Here is a 26,009-nt window from a genome sequence, read left to right as displayed (position 1 = left end):
TTCATTAATGACTTGAATATTTTACTGGGAAAAAATATTACCTGGGGAACTACTTGGCACAAAAATATTTGCCTGTTGTTTTTTGATTTGTTCTTGATCATCTTCATATTCTGCAGCTTTTATTTCAATTAAATCTGTAAAAATGACTTCTTCCATAAAGTCTTCATCTTGGCTCTCAGGAATATTTTGTAAATTATCAAAGGAAAAGTGTTTGAAGTAACTATCATTTACTGACTTCTGCTGAATACCAAAAAGAAAAATAAGTCTTTATCTTTGTCCCCAGTGGTCAACATACAGATAAATGTACTAGAACCTTACTGTGATATTTCCTTCTGATTCACCTCATCCAGTGTAGGACAGGGTCCAAAGATATCAGACCATAAGGTCTTAACCCCCCACCTTTCTTTTTCATCGTTCAGAGAGCAATATTACCCAAAGTAATGTGGAACAGTCATGCTGTTTTCTTGAATGTATTTAAGCAAAAGGAAGATTTTACATAGAAGTTCATGATATGTGTATGACAGATTATAACATATGTTATAAGTTATCTATATATGTACATATAGATTATAACATATAGACACAGTATCTTTAATAATGTATCATTCAAACAGAGACCCAAATATAATATGGGATAAAGCATGAGGATAAAGGAAGAGTCTTCTAGGCAGATACAGGTGCAAAGACCCTAAGGCAAGAGTATGCCGTGAGGAACAGAAGGAAGTCCATGTGGCTGGAGTTAGGTGAGAGGGGGAAAGCAGAAGAAACGAAATGAAGTCAAGAGGTACTAATGGGGACAGGGCCCATAAGCCTTGAAGACTCCTGTAAGGACTTTAGCTTATATTTTAGAATGGTCTATCTCAGATTTTTAATAGGATCGCTCTGACTATTGCACGGTATAGAAAATTGGCTCTAAGGGCAACAGTGAATTCAGAGGGAGACTATGACATGGTCCAGAAGAGAACTTATGTGATTTAACTATGGTGGTACCTGTGAAGGGAGGAAAAAGTGAGTCAGAAAATGGAATGCTTTGAAGGCAGAGCCAACAGAATTTGGGATGAACTGGATATGAGGGGTGTGAGTGAAAGAGGATCCAAGGATGACACCAAGGTCTGGCTGAGCAATTGGAAAACTGGAACTGCCATTTACTACTGTGATTCTGTTTATATAAGCTGTGTGTATGTGCATGTGTGGGCATAAGCACAGAGAAAGGTAGGAAAAAATGACATTTAGTGCTTCTTTCAGGGCAGTGGTGTTTCAGATGATTTTAATATTCTTTACCATGGTTTTCTGCATTAAGTTTTTTATACTGTGAATGTTTTTATTTGTTCAAAATTGTAAGAGACAAATGTTTTTATTGTGGAAAAAAGTTAACAAAAAAGTAATGAAAAGTCTAGAATGCAAAGAAAGAAATTGGAAGGGACTGGGAAGTAAGTAGGAAGAGAAATGGAGTCGAAGAGGAACTGACAGGAGGACTGGGGGATGCAGAAATGACTGAGCGGTGTCAGAAGATGTTAGGTGAGAAAATTGGGAATAGGAGGTTCTGGGTGGCAGGGGATTCAAGAAAACTGTGGAGAGATTTGAAGGTTCAGAGGAATTCGAGAAAGTTATAGCAACAGAAGCAAATAGGGGAGCAAGTGATACTGACAAATCAGAAGAGGACAGGGAAAGACGAGTGAGACTGATCTCATACTGCAGGAAAGGGCAGGCACTGGGCAGCAGCAGACAGGAGTGTGAGAGGGACTGGGAAGAACTGCCGAAATCAGAAGGGTCTAGGATTGGCCTCCGAGGGATGGAGACTGGGGAAACTGAGGGCTAACGGAGATCATGGAGGACAATGAGAAGCACTTAGAAGGACAGACAGAGCAGCAGAGGAAGGAAACACAGGCATTAGAGCTGACAGCCTATGTTCCCCAGCTCTATCAACGCTCAGCTCTCTGTGCCCCAGGTCCCTCACCTCGAGAGTAAAGATAACAATAACACCTGTCTCTCAGGGTTATGATGAGAACTGAGTAACACAGTCCACTTTGAAAACTTGGTATATCACTGGGTATCTAGTGAGTACTCAACCAGTGTTGGGTGTTATTATTATCATGAACAACTTCTCTATTCAAAGAAAAGAGGAAGGCACAATAATAAAAAAGTCATCTCCCATCCAAGTTTGACCTTCTACACATTTAAGAAAGTGTTGCTCTTCCTGATAGAAAGGATGTGGGAGAGAGGGGAGCAAATCCAACCTGCTCTGACTGGTCCAAAGCTGAGCCTTCTTCACCACTCAGAATGAAAAATGAAAGACCTTCATCCAACAAGACTTCAGTCTGTTTAAACAACAGTAAGCCATTATTTAGTGTTTAAATGAACACCTTTTCTGCTTATCAGTGAACAAATGCTTTTCTGTAATATGGTAAACAATATCTATTATCTTCTTAATAGACAAGGAACAGAATTGTTATTTTTATCAAGTTGTATTTAGCTTCCAGTCTGTTCAGTTCATGAGTTTTTATTTTTGTTTTATAACATCCTAGTAACTGCAATAAAAATCATAATATGAGTCAAAATCTTCCCAAACTATCTCCTTACTTTAATCTGAGAATTAAGAGCATACCTCACAGCTTGATCAAAATGCGGACACCGGTCAAATGTCCCCCTCTATTTTCAAGTGTTCACAAATGCAGACAAGCACCACCTCATTACACAATCTGGTGCCATTAGAAGTGATTAAAATTTTAAAAGTTGCATACTCCTCATTATAAACTTGCTGATCTATACACCCTCTTTTTCCATACTGTAAAGCCTGACTCTTTGAGATATAAATCACATTGTGTCTTTCTCACACACACATATTAAAATGAACTGTTTTAAGAGGGGTTTGGAAAGGAATCAATTCCTTTTGAAAATGTAAAATATGAAAGTTAATCTTATATTCTATTTGAATCTATAGTTTAGCTGTCATGTTATCTTTCAGTTCTTCGCCTTGCAACATGCTGCATATATTGTCAATATGTATTTTACTTCCATCATCTTTGCTCATCTCAAAACTACTTGCTAAAATCACCTACTTCCTGAGAAGATAGCCCTGTAAAATATTTAGAATAAAAATTCTTTTGAACCCATTTCTCTTTGTTTTTACTCTCTTTTCTTGATACTCAATGGTTCAACCTCTGCAAAATTCTTGCTAGTCATAGTTTTTTTTACTAATTATAGTTAAATTAAATCCAATTTAGGCATGCTCTTACTCGTATGTTGAATTAAAATGTACACAAACATCATTTTTAGTCTGCTTATTAATTTAATTAAAATATTTTTAAATTAAGCACCCAAGAGAGGCAGTGGGATGGAGATAATGATGAATTAAAAACAACAAACAAACCAACAACAACGCTTACATTTTCAAATTTGCAGATTTAAATACTCTAAGTGCTGGCGGCAGAAGTTATTAGCTGTTCAATATTGGTTTTTCTTCCATCTCTAAAAACAGAAGCTATTTTTAGCTGGTCACCTAGACACTGCTCCCATGTTCTCTACTGGAAATGTGTGTAGTTTGCATGTCTGTCCCATAAAAGATCAACCTGCAATCCTTTGGTTATTTCCTCCTCCCTTCCCATTGGCTAGCAAATTTAAAAAGGTGGAGCTATGCCATGAACTTGAGAGATGGAAACCACATGTTGAGGACAGCAGAACTCTCCATCAGCCTGAACAACTTATCTGTTAATTCTAGAAAGAAGTAAAATTTCAATCTTAAGACATTTTACTTCAAATCTTTTTGTTACAGCTACTTAACCTATACTTTTAATAATGTCGTTGCCCAGCTCTTTGTTCTGTGGTCGGGTTGGTAGTAGGCATGGGTTCATTCTGTACGCCTGGTGCATTTGCCAAGGCTGCAGCTCAGCGTCCGGAAGGCGCTTTGGGGTATCTACCCGCCTGCAGGCTCCTGATCCTCGCAGGCGGGTCCGCAGCGCGGTGATGGGGTTTTAAGACATTCATCGATGTGTGATCCTTAAATAAAAGCAAGAGAACTGTGCAAGCCCAGTTAGGAGCAGTGCCCCTTTCACAGAGATTCTGAGCTAACCTCAAGACTGAAAGCTTAATGTTTTGGAATCTACCCCTTTGGAGACTGTAGGGATGCTTAGGATTTTGCTGTCCCAAAGGATGGCCTCTGATGTTAGACAGTTCCTACGAATGTAACACCTTGCCTGTGTTAAACTGAGCAGCTGCCAGTGAGCAAAAGACTGTCTAGAAATTTTGGGACACTAAGTAGACACTCTTTGCTTGTGTTTTGTCTTATACAAGTACATGGTTTTATTTTTGAAATTTCAATAAACTATTTTTAAAGCAAAAAAAAATAATAATGTAGTTGTTCAGAATGAACTGTTTTGTCATTTCCTGTTTCAAGCATGCAATTACATACTGAATTTTAGAACAAAATCTGCAATTTGGGGACCATCTATGGTATTTTTAGAATAACCAACTGGAAGGTGGCTCTAGGGCTCTGGGTTCCTATGAGTAACCTAAAACACTACTCAGCATGAAATGGTTCTATCTAGGAAAATGAAACTTAAGTTTCAATCAGAAACTGCCAGCTAACCTCTCAAAAGGATGTGAAGGCTACTATTCCACTTTGATCAAATATTTTCTTTGCCTTGCTTTATTTCATGAAAGTTTTACCTCATGCCCCTTTGTTGGAGCCCTAACTATCTCTAGTCTGGAGCTGCCCAATTCATGAACTGCTGTCTGCTCCAAATAAACTCTTCAGAATTTTACTGTGCTTAAGTTTATCCTTTAATAACATTTAATATAATTTAAGGATGAAAGTAATGCCAAGAAGAAATAGGGAATGATTGCCAATGGGCATAACAGTTCTTTTTGGAATAATGAAAATGGCCTAAAACTAGACAGTGTTGTTGATTATGTAATTCTGTAAGTTAAATAAAGGTCATTGATGATATTGTTAAAATGGATGAATTTTCTCTGCAAAAGGTATACTTCCATAATGCTTCCATAATGTTTTAAAAAGTTTTTTTAACGTTATTCACCTTAAACCACTGATGTATCTTAGTATCAATGAGCATCTCAGTTGAAGATTTTTCCCCTTGATTAATCTGAAACACAACAAAAATAAATTTTTACAAAAATAAAATAATTGTGCTCATAAATCCTCTGTCCCAAATAAACAAAATCAAGATTTCTCCATGTTTTTCTTTCTTTAAAAATGCATGTGTGTGTGTGTATTTCTCTGAGATGTCACATATATGCACTATGACCAAATCACTTAACATGTCTTTGCTTTAGGTTTGATATCATAGCAATGCTATCATAGCAATAGCTATGAGACTAAAGGGGAAAAAACCAGGAAACAACATTAAGGCTTTCAGAATTAAGGGGCTATATGAAGACTGAACTATGAGGTCAGGGGTGTCGGTCAGTGAAAAGGACTTGCCCAGAGTGTGCAAGGCTCTGAGTGTGATCCCCAGCATTGTAACAAAACAGAACTAAATTAAAATAAGCTTCAGCTTATTATTACATATTATGCTACATGTTTCACTTAAAACGGTAAATTTGAAAATAGGAAAGTTTTAAAAGTGTATTACCTTAGCATTTTTTAGTTTTTCTCTTACTTTGCCTCTCAGTGTCTCTATAATGTTTTGATTTTCTTCTGTATCTAAATCTATCAGGAAAGCAACATAATATAGAGTTTATAACACTTTCTTATAATTAAACATCAATAACAGCAAGAGTACTGGTTAAATATCTTAACTGCATTCATTTCTAAGCATCATGACAATCATGAAGACTGGGTCATTGTTCCACGAGAGCTTAGAACCAATGTCCCTTGACCCTTCTCATCTGGAATAAATACTTTTTATCTATGATGAATTTTACTTCGTTGTGACTTCTCTCTTTTTCACCTTCCTTTTCTGATTCTTTAGCTATTGGTAAGAGTCTTTCTTTGTAGAGAGACAAAATTAAAAGATAAAAGCTCAGACAAACTAACCTTTAAAAAAATTCATGAGTACAGTCATATTCTATATAGACTGCTCTATGGAATATACAAATACACAGATATCAAAGCTATTTGATTAAACTGGAAGAAAGGAATCTGAAAGGAAAAGAGATAAATCACTAGGTAGCTGTAAGTACTTAAGTTAGTTTTGTAAAACCAATATAATACTTCGAGCTCCCACTTCAACCAGCTCTAAGAAGAAATAAAACAGTCCAGGGAAACCGAATGCTCTAGCTGTTGTGTGTACTTCTAACCAAGTATTATTTTCTGCTCATCCACTGAATGATCTACCAGATGGACTGAGAAGGATACAAAGGTCATAGTCCTGGATACAAGAGGGAGGACCTGGTGGTCAGTTTGCCTGATACTGTGTCTTTTCTTCTCCCTGCCTTTGAGTTCTTAAATACTACATGGGTAGAAGTAAAGGATAACACAGATTTAAATCACAATAGGAAATGACAAATTTTCAGTCTCAACTATAACATTCTTTGGTGTAATTTTAAAACGTCCAGTTTGTTTATACTTTATCCTCAGATTTTACAATGGTACATGACATATAATAGATGCTCAATAAATACATTTGTTGAATGAATGACCTATGGTTCAACCATTATTTATTCCTCTCCCCAAGACTTGGTTCTGTTATCTATATATGTTTACCTTCTAACAGTCTCCAGTACTAGTGAATTCTCCATGTTTGCAAAGAAAGATGGAGAAAATGGAATTTGTTTTCATTATATACATTGACTCTTCTATGTATTTCTCTATGCCAATCTTGTATTATCTAGTAAGTTTAATTCACATTTAAATTCATTCCTTAAGAAACTGTGTTCCCAGCTGAAACTCTACCACAGGAGTAATCATTTATGATTTTAAAAATAAAAACCAACAATATCATAGTTGTGAAATACTTAGTGAAAACCTTTTGAGAGATGCAAGTCTTTAATTTCTTCTACTGCAATGCTATCTGCCTCTTCAGAAATCTGCAAAAATGTTTTAAAGAGTAAAAATCACAAAGGATTAATTTGCATCTTTCTGTCTTTGAATATCATTTTGTGTTCATCAACCTGTTGAACATCATCTCTTTTAAAATGCCAATGCATACCTTTTGCCTTTTTTCTTAAATTTCATATTTTTATTAACTTATCTGAGCTCTTTATATATGGTGAACCTTTAAGAAATTGTTCTTTGTAATATCAGAAAGGCTCCTTTAATGATAAAATCCAAGGGTTAATACTTACTGTTCATGTATTACCTACTTCTTGTATCTTCTAGGAGAGTCAAATTGGACCAGATACACATGAAAAGAATTTGAAAATTTGACAGTGTACCAGTGTTGATAATTACTACTCTGTAGTATTTGACAATGTTAAGCACCCTTACTGAAAACTTGCCATATTCTTGCCCCTCTATTCTTAAATTTCTTATTCCCTATATTCTTTAATGGCCATGCTTCTCTCCATAGACTACAGGTAGGTGCATTCCAAGTCTTTGGAGAGTGCATGTATTCCCATGGCTTCTCAAATCTGTGTCTCCAGGCTTGAATGCTTTCCTGAGCATCAAAACCATATTTCTAGCTGCCTCCTGGTAATTCTAATTGCATGTTCTACAATCTTTAAAAATTCAGTATGTCAATACTGAATATTCTGAAGTAAACTAAGCTAGCAATGCTAAATCCTTTTTAGTGATATGGAGTACAAGTTTGCTTTTAACTTTAAAAAAATGTAATAGCAAAGACTTTTGTTACTATAATTACTAGTATTATATATACTAGTTAAAAGAACAACTATCCATACTAACCAAATTACTATGCAGATGGAAGAAGAGCAAGAAGACACACATCAGCTTTACAATCTCATTAAAAACATGGATTCATGTCAAAAGCCAAAAAGCAAGATAAAAACATTATTAGGACAGAAGTCCAGTCTATCAACTTTCTGAAAGACTTCAGTGGTTCCTACACCATATTTTAAAATTACTGAATAAAGTCAACATGAACTAAGCTGTTCCCTTACTTTTTTTTAAAATCTTTTTTATTTTTACAGACTGCATTTTGATTCATTGTACACAAATGGGGTACAACTTTTCATTTCTATGGTTATACACAATGTAGATTCACAGCATTCATGTAATCATACATATACATAGGGTAATACTGTCTGTTTCATTTTACTCTCTTTCCATCCCCCACCCATCCCACCCCATTTTCCTCTACACCATCCAAAGTTCCTTCATTCTTCTCTTCCCCCCATCACCCCCACCTCATATATATTTTCATCCACTTATCAGAGAAAACATTCAGCCTTTGGTTTTTTGGCTTGGCCTATTTCACTTAGCATGATATTTTCCAACTTCATCCATTTACCAGCAAATGCCATAATTTTATTCTTCTTTATGGCTGAGTAATATTTCATTATGTATATATACCACAGTTTCTTTATCCATTCATCAATTGAAGGGCATCTATGTTGGTTACACAATCTAGATATTGCGAATTGAGCCGCTATGAACATTGATGTAGCTGCATCACTGTAGTATGCTGATTTTAAGTTCTTTGGCTATAAACCAAGGAGTGGGATAGCTGGGTCAAATGGTGGGTCCATTCCAAGCTTTCTGATGAATCTCCATACTGCTTTCCAGAGTGGTTGTATCAACTTGCAACTCCACCAGCAATGTATGAGTGTGCCTTTTTCACCACATCCAGAATTGGTTCTTTGAAAAAGTAAACAAAATAGACAAACCCTTAGCCACACTAACAAATAGAAGGAGAGAAAACTCAAATTACAAAAATTTGTGATGAAAAAGGAAATATCATGACAGACACCACTGAAATACATAACATAATGAAAAGCTACTTTGAAAATCTATATTCCAACAAAATAGAAAATACCGAAGACATCGACAAATTTCTAGAGACATATGATGCTCCCAAACTGAACCAGGAGGACATACACAATTTAAACAGATCAATATCAAGCAGTGAAACAGAAGAAGCCATCAAAATCCTACCAACCAAGAAAAGCCCAGGACCAGATGGATTCTCAGTCGAGTTCTTCAAGACCTTCAAAGACGAACTCATTCCAATACTTCATAAAGTATTCTAAGAAATAGAAAAGGAGAGAACCCTACCAAACTCATTCTATGAAGCTAATATGACCCTCATACCCAAACCAGACAAAGACACACCAAGGAAAGAAAATTTTAGACCAATATCCTTGATGAATATAGATGCAAAAATCCTTAACAAAATTCTGGCAAACCGTATCCAAAAACATATTAAGAAGACAGTGCACCACGATCAAGTGGGGTTCATCCCTGGAATGCAAGGTTGGTTCAACATCTGTAAATCATAAATATAATCCATCATGTCAATAGACTTAAGGATAAGAATCATATGGTTATTTCATGACGCAGAAAAAGCATTTGACAAAATACAACACCCCTTCATGCTCAAAACACTAGAAAAATAGGGATAGTAGGAACATACCTGAAAATTGTAAAGGCTATTTATGCTAAGTCCATGGCCAACATCATTCTTTTTTTTTTTATTGTAAACAAATGGGATACATGTTGTTTCTGTTTGTACATGGAGTAACAGCATACCATTTGCGTAATCATACTTTTACATAGGGTAAAGATGTTTGATTCATTGTTATTTTTTCCTTCCCCCCCTCTTTTCCCTCTATACAGTCCCTCTTTCCTCCATTCTTGCCCCCTCCCACCCCCCATTATGTGTCATCATCTGCTTATCAGCGAGATCATTCGCCTTTTGGATTTTTGAGATTGGCTTATCTCACTTAGCATGATATTCTCCAATTTCATCCATTTGCCTGCAAATGCCATAATTTTATTATTCTTTATAGCTGAGTAATATTCCATTGTATATATATACCATAGTTTCCTTATCCATTCATCAATTGAAGGACATAGGTTGGTTCCACAGTCTGGCTATTGTGAATTGAGCAGCTATGAACATTGTTGTACCTGTATCTCTGTAGTATGCTGATTTTAAGTCCTTTGGGTATAGGCCAAAGAGTGGGACAGCTGGGTCAAAGGGTGGGTCCATTCCAAGATTTCTAAGGAATCTCCACACTGCTTTCCAGAGTGGCTGCACTAATTTGTAGCCCCACCAGCAATGTATGAGTGTACCTTTTTCCCCGCATCCTTTCCAACACCTATTGTTGCTTGTATTCTTGATAATCGCCATTCTAACTGGGGTGAGATGGAATCTTAGTGTAGTTTTGATTTGCATTTCTCTTATTACTAAAGATGTTGAACATTTTTTCATATGTTTGTTGATTGCTTGTAGATCTTCTGTGAAGTGTCTGTTCATATCCTTAGCCCATTTGTTGATTGGGTTATTTGTATTCTTGGTGTAGAGTTTTTTGAGTTCTTTATATATTCTGGAAATTAGTGCTCTATCTGAAGTATGAGTGGCAAAGATTTTCTCCCACTCTGTAGGCTCTCTCTTCGCATTGCTGATAGTTTCCTTTGCTGAGAGAAAGCTATTTAGTTTGAATTATCCCAGTTATTGATTCTTGCTTTTATTTCTTGTGCTATGGGAGTCCTGTTAAGGAAGTCTGATCCTAAGCCAATGAGGTGAAGATTTGGACCTACTTTTTCTTCTATCAGATGCAAGGTCTCTGGTCTGATTTCAAGGTCCTTGATCCATTGTGAGTTGATTTTTGTGCAGGGCAAGAGATAGGCATTTAGTTTCATTCTGTTGCATAGGATTTCCAGTTTTCCCAGGACCATTTGTTGAAGAGGTTATCTTTTCTCCATTGCATATTTTTGGCACCTTTGTCTAGTATGAGAAAATTGTATTTATTTGGGTTTGTGTCCATGTCCTCTATTCTGTACCATTGATCTACATGTCTATTTTGGTGCCAATACCATGCCGTTTTTGTTACTATTGCTTTGTAGTATAGTTGAAGTTCTGGTATTGTGATACCCCCTACTTCATTCTTCCTGCTAAGGATTGTTTTAGCTATTCTGGGTTTCTTATTCTTCCAGATGAATTTCATGATTGCTTGCTCTATTTCTGTACGGTACATCATTGGAATTTTAATTGGAATTGCATTGAATCTGTATAGCACTTTTGGTAGTATAGCCATTTTGACAATATTAATTCTGCCTATCCAAGAACATGGGAGATCTTTCCATCTTCTAAGGTCTTCCTCAATTTCTTTCTTCAATGTTTTGTAGTTTTCATTGTAGAGATCTTTTACCTCTTTGGTTAGAATGATGCCCAAGTATTTTATTTTTTTTGAGGCTATTGCAAATGGAGTTGTTTTCCTCATTTCCCTTTCAGCTATTTCGTTGCTTATGTATAAAAATGCTTTAGATTTGTGCATTTTGATTTTATAGCCTGCTATTTTGCTGAATTCATTGATGAGGTCTAGAAGTTTTCTGGAGGAGTTTTTTGTATCCTCTAAATATAGAATCATGTCATCAGCAAATAGTGACAGCTTAAGTTCCTCTTTTCCTATTCGTATCCCTTCAATTTCTTTAGTCTGCCTAATTGCTCCGGCTAGAGTTTCGAGGACAATGTTGAATAGAAGTGGTGAAAGACGACATCCCTGTCTTGTTCCTGTTTTTAAAGGGAATGGTTTCAGTTTTTCTCCATTAAGAATGATGTTGGCCATGGGCTTAGCATAAATAGCCTTTACAATTTTCAGGTATGTTCCTACTATTCCTATTTTTTCTAGTGTTTTGAGCATGAAGGGGTGCTGTATTTTGTCGAATGCTTTTTCTGCGTCAATTGAAATAACCATATGATTCTTATCCTTAAGTCTATTGACATGATGGATTACGTTTATTGATTTCCAAATGTTGAACCATCCTTGCATTCCAGAAAATCGTGGTGCATAATTTTCTTAATATGCTTTTGGATACAGTTTGCCAATATTTTGTTAAGGATCTTTGCATCTATATTCATCAAGGATATTGGTCTGAAATTTTCTTTCCTTGATGTGTCTTTTCCTGGTTTGGGTATGAGGGTCATATTAGCTTCATAGAATGAGTTTGGTAGGGTACCCTCTTTTTCTATTTCCTGGAATACTTTGAGAAGTATTGGAATGAGATCTTCTTTGAAGTTCTTGTAGAACTCAGCTGAGAATCCATCTGGTCCTGGGATTTTCTTGGATGGTAGGTTTTTAATGCCTTCTTCTATTTCATTGCTTGATATTGATCTGTTTAAATTGTGTATGTCCTCCTGGTTCAGTTTGGGAGGAGCATATGTCTCTAGAAATTTGTCGATGTCCTCGGTATTTTCTATTTTGTTGGAATATAGATTTTCAAAGTAGCTTTTCATTATGTTATGTATTTCAGTGGTGTCTGTCATGATATTTCCTTTTTCATCATGAATTTTAGTAATTTGAGTTTTCTCTCTCCTTCTCTTTGTTAGTGTGGGTAAGGGTTTGCCTATTTTGTTTACTTTCTCAAAGAACCAACTTTTTGTTTTGTCAATTTTTTGAATTGTTTCTTCTGTTTCAATTTCATTGATTTCAGCCCTGATTATAATTATTTCCTGTCTTCTACTACTTTTGCTGTTATTCTGTTCTTCTTTTTCTGGGGCTTTGAGCTGTAATGTTAGGTCATTTAGTTGTTGACTTTTCATTCTTTTCTGGAATGCGCTCCATGCAATGAATTTCCCTCTTAGTACCGCTTTCATAGTGTCCCAGAGATTTTTTGGTGCTGGGGATTGAACCCATGGCCTTACTGCTTGCAAGGCAAGCAATCTACCCACTGAGCTGTATCCCTGCCCTGTCCCAGAGATTTTGATATGTTGTATCATCATTTTCATTGACCTCTAAGAATTTTTTTTATCTCTTCCCTGATGTTTTCTGTTATCCATGTTTCATTCAATAGCATATTATTTAGTCGCCAGGTGTTGGAGTAATGTCTGTTTTTCATTTTGTCATTGATTTCTACTCTCAGTTCATTATGATCTGATAGAACACAAGGCAGTATCTCTATTTTTTTGCATTTCCTAAGGGCTGCTTTGTGGAATAACATATGGTCTATTTTCGAGAAGGTTCCATATGCTGCTGAGAAGAAAGTGAATCTGCTCATTGATGGATGGAACATTCTATATATGTCTATTAAGTCTAGGTTATTGATTGTATTATTGAGTTCTATGGTTTCCTTGGTTTTTGTTTGGAAGCTCTATCTAGTGTTGACAGCGGTGCGTTAAAGTCACCCAGAATTATTGTGTTGTGGTCTATGTGATTCCTGAAATTGAGAAGGATTTGTTTGATGTACAGGGATGCACCATTGTTTGGGGCATAAATATTTACTATTGTTATGTCTTCCTGATTTGTGGTTCCCTTAAGCAGTATGAAATGTCCTTCTTTATCCCTTCTGACTAACTTTGGCTTGAAGTCCACTTTATCTGATATAAGGATGGAAACACCCGCTTTTTTACTGAGTCCATGTGCATGGTAGGTTTTTTCCCATCCTTTCACCTTTAGTCTGTGGATGTCTTTTTCTATGAGATGAGTCTCTTCCAGGCAGCATATTGTTGGGTCTTTCTTTTTAATCCATTCTGCCAGTCTATGTCTTTTGATTGATGAGTTTAGTCCATTAACATTCAGGGTTATTATTGAGATACGATTTGTATTCCAAGTCATTTGGCTTATTTTTGGTTTTTAATTTGGCTTGGTTTCTCCTTTGAGTGGTTTTTCTCTAAGGTAGTTCCTCCCTTTGCTGACCTCTATTGTTGTTTTTCATTTCCTCCTCATGGAATATTTTGTTGAGAACATTCTGTAGCACAGGCTTTCTATTTGTAAATTGTTTTAACTTTTGTTTATCATGGAAGGATTTTATTTCATCTTCAAATCTGAAGGTTAGTTTTGCTGGGTATAGGATTCTTGGTTGGCAACCATGTTCTTTCAGAGCTTGAAATATGTTGTTCCAGGCCCTTCTAGCTTTTAGAGTCTGGGTTGAGAAGTCTGCTGCTATCTGTATTGGTCTCCCCCTATATGTAATCTGATGTTTTTCTCTCGTGGCCTTCAAAATCCTATCTTTATTTTAAATGTTAGGCATTTTCATTATAATGTGCCTTGGTGTGGACCTGTTGTGATTTTGTGCATTTGGTGTTCTGTAAGCCTCTTGTATTTGATTTTCCATTTCATTCTTCAGGCTTGGGGAATTTTCTGATATTATTTCATTGAATAGGTTGTTCATTCCTTTGGTTTGTATCTCTGTGCCTTCCTCAATCCCAATAATTCTTAAATTTGGTCTTTTCATGATGTTCCATAGTTCTTGGAGATTCTGTTCATGATTTCTTACCATCTTCTCTGTTTGGGCAACTTTATTTTCAAGATTAAATAGTTTTCATTGTCTGAGGTTCTGTCTTCCAAGTGGTCTAGTCTTTTGGTGATGCTTTCCATTGAGTTTTTTATTTGGTTTATTGTTTCCTTCATTTCAAGGATTTCTGTTTGTTTGTTGTTGTTGTTTTTTTTTTTTTTTTTTTTTTTTTTTTTGAGAATCTCTATCTCTTTGTTAAAATGATCTTTTGCTTCCTGCAGGTGCTCTTTCAGCTTATTGGTATTATCATTCATTGCATGCATTTGTTCTCTTATCTCATCCTTTGCTTTGAGAATCATCTTAATCATGTATAATCTGAAGTCTTTTTCTGACATTTCTTCTAACATACTGTCATTGTATTCTTTTAATAAAGAATCTAAATTTGTTTGGATCATTTTCTTCCCTTGTTTTTTCATGTTGTTCATGTATCTTCCCCTCTAGCAGTGCAGATCTGGGGTATTGCAGATTTCCCCCATAGGCTTATAGTGGCCCTATAGGTTTCCAAAACCCTTTCTTTAAGGGGAGATCAATATTAGCAGTGCCCAACTCAGACACTATGCAATCCTAGACCAAATAGCCCCTATGAGGACAAAAACAAAATTGTCATAATAAACAGAATGAGTTCAAATATTATCTTCAATAAAACAAACAGATTTGCAATAAGGTCTGCAGTTTCTAGTGGAGGACAAAGTGGATGCAGAGGGATGTAGAATGTGGCTGTTAATGGGATAAGAAAAGATTATACAGAAGTTCTAGATAATAGAAAGGGTGAGAATGTAATCAAAAGAAATTGGATGTTAGCATGCAAAAAAGGGAGATAGAGACTCTGAGGGAACAGGTAAACAAAAGGAAAAGAGAGCAAGAAAAGTAAAGAAATAAAATCTTAAATTTTTCTATAAGGAGAAAAAAGAAAATCTACAGTATAACAGTCATATAGCAATGAAATCTCCCAGTGTTCGGTAGCCTGATGCATGAGAGGTACCTGACAATGAGCTTCAAGCCTCCAGCAGGCATCGCAGGATGGGATTTGCCCCACCCAAAGATCGGAGCTATGGCTTCCAGGATTATCCAAGATGTCCGCTCTGGCTTTGAAATGTGTTGGCAAATGGGGAACTGCAGCTCAGGGTGTGGACGTGGTCAGCTGGAGATCCTGGAGGCGGGATGTGGTTGGTCAGGCAGGGGTCCTGGAGGTCCAGTGTGTTTGGTGCGGTTGTGGGATCCTGGAGGCTGGGTGCAATCAGTCGGTCCGTCCCGGTGATAGGGCACAGTCAGTTGGTCTGGGGGTCCTGGCGGCAGGGAGCAGTCAGTGGATGTGAGGGCCCCAGAAGCAGGGAGTGATCGGTCAGGCTGAGGAATCCTGGAGATGGGACTCAGTCAGTCTGGCCAGGGGTCCTACGGGGCCTGGCTGTTGTCTCAAAATGGCGGCAGCCACGTGTAATCAAACCTGTAGGTACTGTGACAGTGAACTTCCAGGCAACAGCAGGCAGCTGGTGCTCCACTGGCGGTCGGCAATCAGTTTGCTGACTGTTTTCGGATGATCGGGAGGTGAACCTTGTGCGTTGGGTGATGGATAGGTGTAAGGCAGGCGATGGAATGGCCAGAGGCAGGCAAATGGTGGATGATAGGCACCTGACAGTGAGCAATCTGCACTCAAAAAAGGTGCCAATATGCTGGCAGACTGTAGGTGATCACAGCAGACAAATGGGGTAAACAGCATGGGACTGATAAGCAGCAAAAACTGCCTCACCAAGAAACAGATATCCTCTGCTTGAAACCCGAGTTATGGAGTGACAAGGAATGCAGACTCCCTCTAGTCTGCCATCTTGGATCCCCCCACAACATTCTTAATGGAGAAAAACTGAAAGCATTCCCTATAAAAACTGGAACAAGACAGGGATGTCTTCTTTCACCACTTCTATTTAACATCGTCCTTGAAATACCCAGAGCAATTAGACAGACTAAAGAAATTAAGGGGATATGAATAGGAAAAGAGGAATTCAAGCTGTCACTATTTACTGATGATATGATTCTCTATTTAGAGGATCCAGAAAACTTCTAGACCTCATAAATGAATTCAGCAAAATAGCAGAATATAAAATCAACACACATAAATCTAAAGCATTTTTATACATAAGTGATGAAACATCTGAAAGGGAAATGAGGAAAACAACTCCATTTGCAATAGCCTCAAAAAAAAAAAAAAAAAAAAAAACTTGGGACTCAATCTAAACAAAGAGGTGAAAGACCTCTACAATGAAAACTATGAACCATTAAAGAAAGAAATTGAAGAAGACCTTAGAAGATGGAAAAACCTCCCATGTTCTTGGATGGCAGAATTAATATTATCAAAATGACCACATTTCCCTTACTTCTTATTCAACCTTTCATGTCTTCTCAAGACAATTAAAAATACCTAATTCTACTCTTGACCAAGAGATAGCAACTCTTGAAGATATCATGAAATATCAATGCTGAAAAATGACTGATAGAGGTCTGTCTTTAAGTCTCAATATTTTTGCCCACCAACCCTAGGATTATGAATATCTTTTAGTAATTACCCATCTCCATTTTGAAAGCAGAGACAAAATATGAATCTTAACTGAAGTTATTCTATAAGACAGGTAAATATTTATACCTATGTGTTCCAATTACTGACTAGACAAAAAAAAAATTTTTTTGGTACTGGGAATTGAACCAAGGGATGCTCTACCACTGAGTGAAATCCCCAGCCCTTTTTATTTTTAAATTTGAGACAGGATCTCACAGAGTTGCTGAGACTGGCCTCAAACTTGTGCTTTTGCTGCCTCAGCCTTCCAAGTCGCTGGAAATAGAAGTGTGCGCCCAGCCAAAAAATGTTTTTGAGCAAAGCAGGCAATAAGTTGCTGGCTGGATGAGAGAACACACGAATAAATGGATATCGAAGTAGGAGAATAATTAAATACATAAGTAAATCATCTATAATGCTTCTCATTACTTACAGACTAAAGAAGAGTATAATTCATACCTATTAATATGAACTATATGATTTGTATATAAAACTAAACATATCACATTTATCAGGATTATTCTACAATAAAGCTATTTAGTAAAATCAAAATCCTTATAAACTACTTTCTAAACCCATAAAATCTGTATGGAATTACAAAAGACCCAGAATGCAAAAGCAATCTTAAGCAAAATGAACCAAAGTGGAGTCATCACACTGATTTCAGAATATACTCTACAGAGCTCTAGTAATCAAAGTGGCATATGGTATCATAAAAACTAACACATCAACCAATGGAACAGAACAGACAGCTCAGAAATAAATCCACATATTCACAATTCATTGATTTTTGACAAGTGTACCACACACAATGGATACAGGACAATCTCTTCAATAAATAGTGCTGAAACAACTGGATACCTGAACACAGGAGAATAAAATCAGTCCTTTATTATCATGCCATATAAAAATTCAACTCAAAATGGATTAAAAGCTTAAAAATAAGACCCAGACATGTGAAACTACTAGAAGAAAGCATAAAAGAAAAGCGCTGTGCACTGGCATGGGCAAGGATTTTTAAGATATGATCCCAAAAACACATACAACAAAAGCAAAAATTGACAAATGGGATTAAATCAAATGAAAAAGCTTCTGCACAACAAAGGTAACAAACAACAGAGTGAAGAGACAACCTGCAGAACGGGAGAAAATATTTGCAAATTGTGTGCCATATAAGGGGTTAAAAATTTTAAATAGATAAGGAATTTGACAGGCTTGATAATAATAAAACCTGAATTTTATAAATGAACAAAGGATATGAACAGACATTTCTCAAAACACAAATGACCAGGTATATGAAAAAATGCTCAACATCACTAATCATCAGACAAATGCAAATCAAAACCACAATGACTACCATTTCACCCCAGTTAGGATGGCTAGTACCAAAAAAGATGAAAGGTTACAAGTGCTGAGTAACACTCACACACGGTTGGTGGGAATGATAATTAGTACAAAGAAAAGAGCATGAAGATTCCTCAAAAGAATTAAAAAAAGAACTACCACGGGATCCAGCAATCCCACAAGGGTGTGTGTGTGTGTGTTTATACACAAAGCAGAGATAACTGCACCCCCATGTTCTCTGCTGCATCATCCACAATATCCAAGATGAGAAATCAGTTTCCATCAGTAGATGAATGGATAAAGAAAATGTGGTATAGCAATACTACTGTCCCCACCTCTCCCCGAGTTGGGGATTGAACCCAGGGCCTGGTGCTTGGGAGGCAAGCAGTCTACCAACTGAGCTATATCCCCAGCCCCTACTGTTTTAAAAAGAAGAAAATCCTGACATTTGTGACAACTTGGATACAACTTGAAGACATTATGTAAAATAAGCCAGTCACAGAAAGACAAACACTGTATTATCTCACTCATGTGGAATCTGAAAAAGTTGAGCTCATGGTGATGGTGATAAGGGCTGGTCCGGTAGGGTGGTGGGACAGGTTCAGAAGATGATGGCCAAAGACAGGAGGAACAAGCACAAGAGATCTGTTGTATAACATGGTGACTAGAGTTAATAACAAAGTATTCTATTCTTGAAAATTGCCGAGAGATTTTAATGTTCTCACCACAAAAAAAGACAAGTACATACTAATTAGCTCAATTCAGTCATTCCACAATGTATGCAAATTATAAAACATGTTGTATATAATAAACATATAAAATCTGTCAAATAATTAAATAAATGTTTAAAAACTTAAGAAAAGAACAAAAGGAAACCTTAGTTTGATTGGTTTAATAGAAGTCTTGAATACAAACACACGGGTTTATTACAGTGCAATGAATTGTTTATTTTTTCCTTAGGGTTTGAAAAAATGAAAAACGAGAGGAGGCATTTCAGTTCCACTGTTTGTGTTTGGAAAACAAACATCTGAAAGACAGTGTTGCTGGATAATTAAAATTAGTTACCAAAGGAGATTGTGAAGTCCATGCCCTTTAGTGGATGAAATTATAAAATGAATTCTTATTTGGCTGGAAGAAAGCAGGGAATGATTTTAGTGTTCTCTGTAAAGCTAATTCTATCCAATACTATTATGTCCACGTGGTATACTGGCTATTTAAGAATCAGAAAGTTTGGTAGAAAATATAAAAGCAATTTAATACAAATGTAAACTGTCTTCAGGAAAACATACCTCTTGATAAAATGCTGTAAGGCACTCACACTAAAAATCTTTATAAACTCCATTAATACATTACCCTTTTTTTAATATCAGCTCTTCTCTTTGAGATCTTTTTCATGATGTTTCATTTCCACTTTCTAAATAAATGAGAAATATTCTTAAGAATGATATCATGATGATAAAAGAAGACTATTATGATATTTAAGATATACATATGGTATTTACATTTTCTAATTTAATAGAAACAAAGAAATAGTCCCTTTAGTTTTTTATATTTAGTATTTTCTCACCTTTAGTGTCTAACAGCAATTCTGGTCAATATAACAAGACACACAAAAGAAGTAAGAGAACTATTAGGAATGGAAGACAAAATTGTCATCATTTATAGATGACAAGTTTTTATACATGAAAACGCAAGAGAATGATCACAAAAGTTTAGACATAATAAGAGAGAAAGTTGTTAAGAGGAAGAATATATGTAGACATCAATATCTTCCCTATATGCTAATATGATAGGAAAAGATCACTTTAACAACATAGATTTTAAAACATTTCAAAATACCTAAGAATTACTTCAGTTAAAATACATGGGAATTTCCTTCCCCACAAAACTGTTAAACCTCACAGTGGGAGAAAAAACACAATTTGACTAAATAGAGAGATATTACACAGGGGCATGAAGATTAGCTAAGAAGCCATTTTAATCATACTAATGTGAAATACTAGAGATCCGAATTTTAAAATGGACATGGAAATGGAGAATGGTAATGGATATTAATGAGATACTCAGGTGAGAGGTAAAAACACTGAAGCAAGCTGGGTGCAGTGGTGCATGCCTATAATCCCAGTGGTTTAGGAGGCTGAGGCAGGAGGATCACAAGTTCAAAGCCAGTCTCAGCAATGGCCAGTGTTTTAGTCAGTTTTTTTTACTGCTGTGGCTAAATGACCCAACCAGGAAACTGTAGAGGAGGAAAAGTTTATTTAGGGATCACAGTTTCAGAGGTCTTAGTCCATTGAAGGCAGGCTCCATTTCATGGGGATCAAGGTGAGGCTGAACATTATGGCGGAAGAGTGTGGCAGAGGACAGCAGCTTACAGGAGATTAGGAAGCAGAGAGAAACTCTACTCAGGAGATACAAATATATACCCAAAGCCACGACCAATTCCAACCTTCTTCAGCCACACCCTACCACGTCAGTTACCACTCAGTTAATCCCTATCAGGGGATTAATTCAATGATTGTGTTAAGACTGTTACAACCCAATCATTTCTCCTCTGAACCTTCTTGCATTTTCTCACATGTGAGCTTTTGGGGGACACCTAATATCCAAACCATAATGGCGAGGCACTAAGGAACTCAGTGAGAAACTGTCTCTAAATATAATACAAAACAGGACTTGGAATGTGACTCCGTGGTTGCGTGCCCCTGAGTTCTGTCCCTGGTACCCCCAAACAAACAAACAAGCCAAAAAAAAAAAAAAAAAAAAAAAAGAAGAAGCATTTGGAACACAATAGAATCAAGCCTAAGTTTGTTGTTGTTGTTGTTGTTTAATGGTTAAAAAAAAAGACCCTTAAGAGACTGATGTGTGTGTGTGTGTGTGTGTGTGTGTGTGTGTTGACAATGGAGATCAAACCAAGGGCCTCATGCATTCAATGCCGGTGCTCCACCAGTCTTTTAGAAAATTTTTTAAATTTTAAGATAGGGTCTTACTTAGTTGTTTGGACTGCCCTTCAACTTGTGATCTTCCTGTCTTAGCCTCCTGAATAACAGTTACATGCATGCAACTGGAATGGGATAGCAAGAAAATCGAATTTTGAATTTACCTTCCATTCTTCAAGAACTCCTGTAATGGTTGGGGCTGCAATTGTGGCTCAGTGGTAGAGCACTTGCCTAGCATGAGTGAGGCACTGGGTTCCATCCTCAGCACCACATACAAATAAATAAAATACAGGAATTGTGTCCATCTACAACTAAAAAAAAATTTAAAAAAAGAACTTCTAAAATGAACTTCAGATAAATACCTGGCTTTTTGATGTTTATATTTGTGATTTTTTTCTTCTAAACTAGAGGAAAATATTATCAGTAGTATGTTTTAAAGATAGTAAAAGTATAATAATTTATCAAATTATCAAATAAAGTGTTATTGTAGAAGAAAATATCCTAATTTTTGCAGACCTGAGAATGACCCTAACCTGCTCATTTATTATCCCACATAAAAGATAATTATACACAAAATATTGGATAAAATTACAGTATAGATGAAAAATGCATTTGCTCTATTGAAATATCCCTTTTACAACAATTCAACATTCTGTGTTAGAAAACTGACTCCAAAAGTTAAACCCAATATTCTCTATGAGGATATTGCTAATTTGCAATTCCTGCAGTTAAAAATCTTTCAAAAGGGTAAAGAAATTGAAGATTAACTACTTTGGGGTCAGATGGCATATAAGTCCATAGCCAAAGCATGAGAATTTAAGTGAGAAGTTCATTTAGCCTTTTCAGATCCACAGCCAACGAAAGGCAATTTTATTTGTAGAAATATTAGCTTCTTACTTGGCAATGAGAAAACTTTGGGTTCTGCTAGTTACAGAAGTAGTATATATAATGATGATTCCTGAAATGAAACTTCCCAAAGTCTATTTTGTGTTATTTACAAATTTAACATCCAAATGGGAATGTATCACATGGACTTTTGCAAAGCTTTAAAAAAGCTGCACAGGAGAACTGTTCCTGGACAGGACTGGCATAGGAAAACATGGCCCCCAAAAGTCCAACTTGTAATTTTGGAAGCATCTATCTAGTAATGATGCCTCCTTGGAAATTAGATATGATTGAACAGAAAATGTTTTACAAACAACAGGGATGTCAGCACAACAAATTTTACTGTTGGTTTTTACTTTATGTTTGAAATTAATATGATTAAGTCGAAGATGAAACCAAAAACATGACTTTCCTATAACTGTGAAGATTAACATCCCACACTCTTACACAGTCTTTGGGATGGAAGCCAACTTCTGTAATTTTAGGACAAAACTGTAATGTATAAAGCTGCTCCCCTGCCCATCAGGTACAGCCATTTTGCCCGCCTCCCAACCACTTGTCAATCTGTGAACATCCTAGCTAGCTATTGGTTCATCAGTCAGCTTGCAAGTATCCTTCTCCAATATTGGTCCCCTGTTAGCCTGGCGGAATTCAACTGTTTTATTGTAGCTTCCGGCCATCTTTTCCATTCTTCTGTCTGTCCTACTCACTTTTCTCTATCCTCTTGGCTTTCCACTCCCTCTAGCGCGCGCCCTTTCTTTTCCTTTATATTTTCCTCTCATTTTCTCTCTTACCCTGCAGGGAGACACTCTGTTCGCTTAATAAATCCCCTTAAGTGATTTCCCGTGTCCAGCGTGGTTTTGTGGGATTTCCTTACAAAAACCCAGTAAAACATCAATGTAATCAGAAAAAAAAAAATTCTGAAGATCAGCTTGTCGAGGGTAACACAACAAAATAAGCAGCAATTGCCTAATTTGAAAGTCTTTCATATTTACAAATTAAAGAAAATATTATATTTAATGAATAGAGATTTGGTAAATGGAGGCCAAAATGACCCTGCCACATCTTTATTTTTCATTCCACGTTCATTTTTGGCTCCACAAGTACTCCATGCAGCAGAGGATTATTCATCATAAAGGCTACAAATAAAGTCTGTTTAATTTCCAAGCCCATTTACAGTCTACACTGCCACATGGGTTTTAAATCAATTCTGGGAGTACAAGACTATGCAAGATCTTAACTGGATCTTCAGTTGGAACAGAATGCTGATGGGCTACCTACCACATGGAAATGTCTTCTAGGACTCAGCAGACTTCTTTTCAGCACAATTTTCAATCATCTTGATTGCTTCTGCCACACACCATTCGAGTTCAGGAGTGCTACCAGAATAAAATTACAGAAAAAAAAAATCTAGTGTATAGAATAATCACAAAACACATTTTCTACTACCAGAAGTTTCTTTTTCCTTTTTTTCCTCCCAGCTCTTGTTGGAAAAATCTTTCTAAATCTGCCAGTGTCCTTTCCTTTCATAACATGACTAAATTCAGTCCAAACTTCAATTTTGTCTTTTTCTGGGTTAATTTATTATCACATACTCTGAAAAGAATTCTTCTGAATTCTTTCTGAATTCTCTTTACCAGTGGAAATCATGTTATTTCAGACTTCTTATATCTGAATTAGATTACTATGAAAAAATATTAAAGTCTCACTCAAAGTTATGATAAAATTAAGACAATGGATACATTTATAAAATAAGAAATGCATTAAACATGGAATCAGCTACCCTTTATTGGTATTAAGGTATGGAAAAATAGAGTTTACACAATCAATAATTTGAAGAGAGACCCTACAGAGTGGGAGAAAAATCTTTACCACATGCACCTCAGATAAAGCATTAATCTCTAGGATATATAAATAACTTAAAAAACTTAACACCAAAACAACAAATAACCCAATCAATAAATGGGCTAAGGAACTGAACAGACACTTCACAGAAGATATACAATTGATCAACAAATATATGAAAAAATGTTCAACATCTCTAGCAATTAGAGAAATGCAAAATCAAAAGGGGAGTGAAGGGGATAGGAGTGAAATGGACATTATTCTCATGTACATGTATGACTGCATGACCAATATAATCCTACAATATTTACCATCAGAAAAATGAGAAATTACACCCTATTTATGTATGATTTATCAAAACGCATAAGTGCTTTCTACTGTCATGTATATCTAATTTGAACATATACAAATTTGAAAAGTATGAAAAAATAAGGATTAGGCATTTTGAGGGAGCCCATAACCACATAAATTATATTAGTTTGTCATTTAAAAAAATAAAGAGTTTAACAAAAATATTCCAAACTTAGTTAAGTGTGATACAGCAATAAGTCACAGCATTCTGTGAAAAGAATCATGATTTCAGGAATTTCATTACTTGGCAAGTTTGAAAATTAACATCTTTTAGTTTAGTGTGAACCTCCCTTCCAAAATCAAAAGGGGCCTGAAGGAGGATTTTCTGTGAATTCATATGTCTTTGAAAGGCATCAAATTTAAATTACCCATTGCTCTCAAGACTAAGTCCCAAATCATAACCTGTTCCTATAGTTCCAGAACCATTTGGGTTCACCTCCCTTGTGTGGGGACTTTTGGTACATACAAATTGAATATATGGAGAAATAGGTTAGAAAAACCGTGGTGTATTTTGAAAGTTTGTATCTAAAATACACGCAATTCTAAGTAATCATGCTACTCACAAGTTAATTACAAGATTAAAGTATATTAATTCATAGCGCAACCACAGCAAGAGGTCCAGAAATTCGATTGGAGGAAGTCTGTGATGCTTTTATTTGAACCTCAAGGGGTATCTCTGTGTCTGCATTTAGTCTTAACTAGAGAGAAAGTCCAGAGGCCCTTTCTCAAAGTGAGGCCAAAAGGTCTTCGAGCCCACCAATAAGGTCTCCAACATAAACCTCCAAATAAGATTCAACTCTACATTCCCTGCCACCTCCAGCCTTTGCTTTTTGCAACATGTGCTATCCGGGAGCATTCCAGTTTCAAAGCCTGACAAACTCTATATCTTCCAGAAAGGTGTTTTTTGTTTTGTTTTGTTTTGATCCTTGACCTCCAAAGGCACTTGGTTTGCAGGGTTAATTTCTGTTCGCTGCATCCTGCCTTGCAACTTCATCTTTCTGCTTATTCTGAAGTGAAGACGAAGGCTGGGTCAGGACTTGTTTTCATCGCCCCAAACCTAGAAAGGGGTCCAGCAATCGGTCCCGCAGGCACGCGAACAGGCCACCCGCCTCGATGCCAGTCAAGCGCTGGTCTCCCAGCTCCACAGTGAAGTTTTTCAACCCCACCACTTCCCCACACGGGAGGGCAGGCCGATGGGACAGGCCCTTGGAGACTACAAGTCCCAGCGTCCCGAGCGGCTCCACGACCTTGGGCCACCCCAAACTTCGCCCGCCTTATGCCGCCCCCGCGGGTTTTCCCACAGAGCAGGGCTGCAACCCAAGCACGGGAGTGTCTGGCAGGAAAGCGTCCTGGGAGCCCTAACGGGCAGCACGACATTCACCTGGAGGGACAGAGCGCTTCTGTCGCGCCTGGGCAGCGAAAACGGAGTTCACGACCCTCCCGGCAGCCGAGAGCCCACCAACCGCCCACAGGCCTGCTCCGCCCGTCCTCTCGCGCCCGCGCCCGGCGACCCAGGAGCGCGCGCAGTGCGGGCCTTGGCCGGGAGCGCGCCCTCAGCGCCTGCTTTTGGGAATGACCGGTGCCGCCTGGGACTGTTCCTCCGCTTTCCTGGGTGGTGCCTAGGATCCAGGCGCGAGTCTGTGGCTCCTGTTCGCACGCCTTGCGGAGCCGTGTACTTTGGTCGCCCGAGGCCTGGTGTGGTGTGTCCACCAGGCGCCGGCGTGGCTTTCTTGCCGCGCAGGGTGGACTCTGCTTGTCCCACCGCTGCTTCCAGGTCTTGTCTGTCTTGTGG

At 37.1% G+C, this 26,009-nt stretch overlaps 1 protein-coding gene and 1 long non-coding RNA gene across 2 annotated transcripts in view; both read right to left on the bottom strand.

Annotated features, from left to right (window-relative positions):
* Positions 1-7,104, bottom strand: part of Cc2d2b (coiled-coil and C2 domain containing 2B) — a 92,091-nt gene extending 84,987 nt beyond the window's left edge. The window contains exons 1-6 of the mRNA XM_047554393.1: positions 7,069-7,104; positions 6,924-6,984; positions 5,589-5,665; positions 5,025-5,099; positions 2,238-2,318; positions 42-240 (exon numbers count right to left, since the gene is read on the bottom strand). Of these exons, the coding sequence (XP_047410349.1) occupies positions 42-240; positions 2,238-2,318; positions 5,025-5,099; positions 5,589-5,665; positions 6,924-6,984; positions 7,069-7,104 (529 nt within the window). The remainder of the gene's footprint in view (positions 1-41; positions 241-2,237; positions 2,319-5,024; positions 5,100-5,588; positions 5,666-6,923; positions 6,985-7,068) is intronic.
* A 1,554-nt stretch (positions 7,105-8,658) lies between these two features.
* On the bottom strand, positions 8,659-25,726 carry LOC124985857 (uncharacterized). The gene is made up of 4 exons (XR_007108883.1): positions 25,599-25,726; positions 23,303-23,400; positions 19,554-19,614; positions 8,659-8,713 (listed from the first exon to the last, which is right to left on the bottom strand). It is a non-coding gene; the product is annotated as an uncharacterized LOC124985857 (long non-coding RNA).
* Positions 25,727-26,009: the final 283 nt, after the last annotated feature.

This window comes from Sciurus carolinensis, chromosome 5, assembly GCF_902686445.1.
Source record: "Sciurus carolinensis chromosome 5, mSciCar1.2, whole genome shotgun sequence".
Lineage (NCBI taxonomy): Eukaryota > Metazoa > Chordata > Mammalia > Rodentia > Sciuridae > Sciurus > Sciurus carolinensis.
Note: the sequence above shows the minus strand (reverse complement) of the source record. Positions and strands in the feature narration are given on the sequence as shown.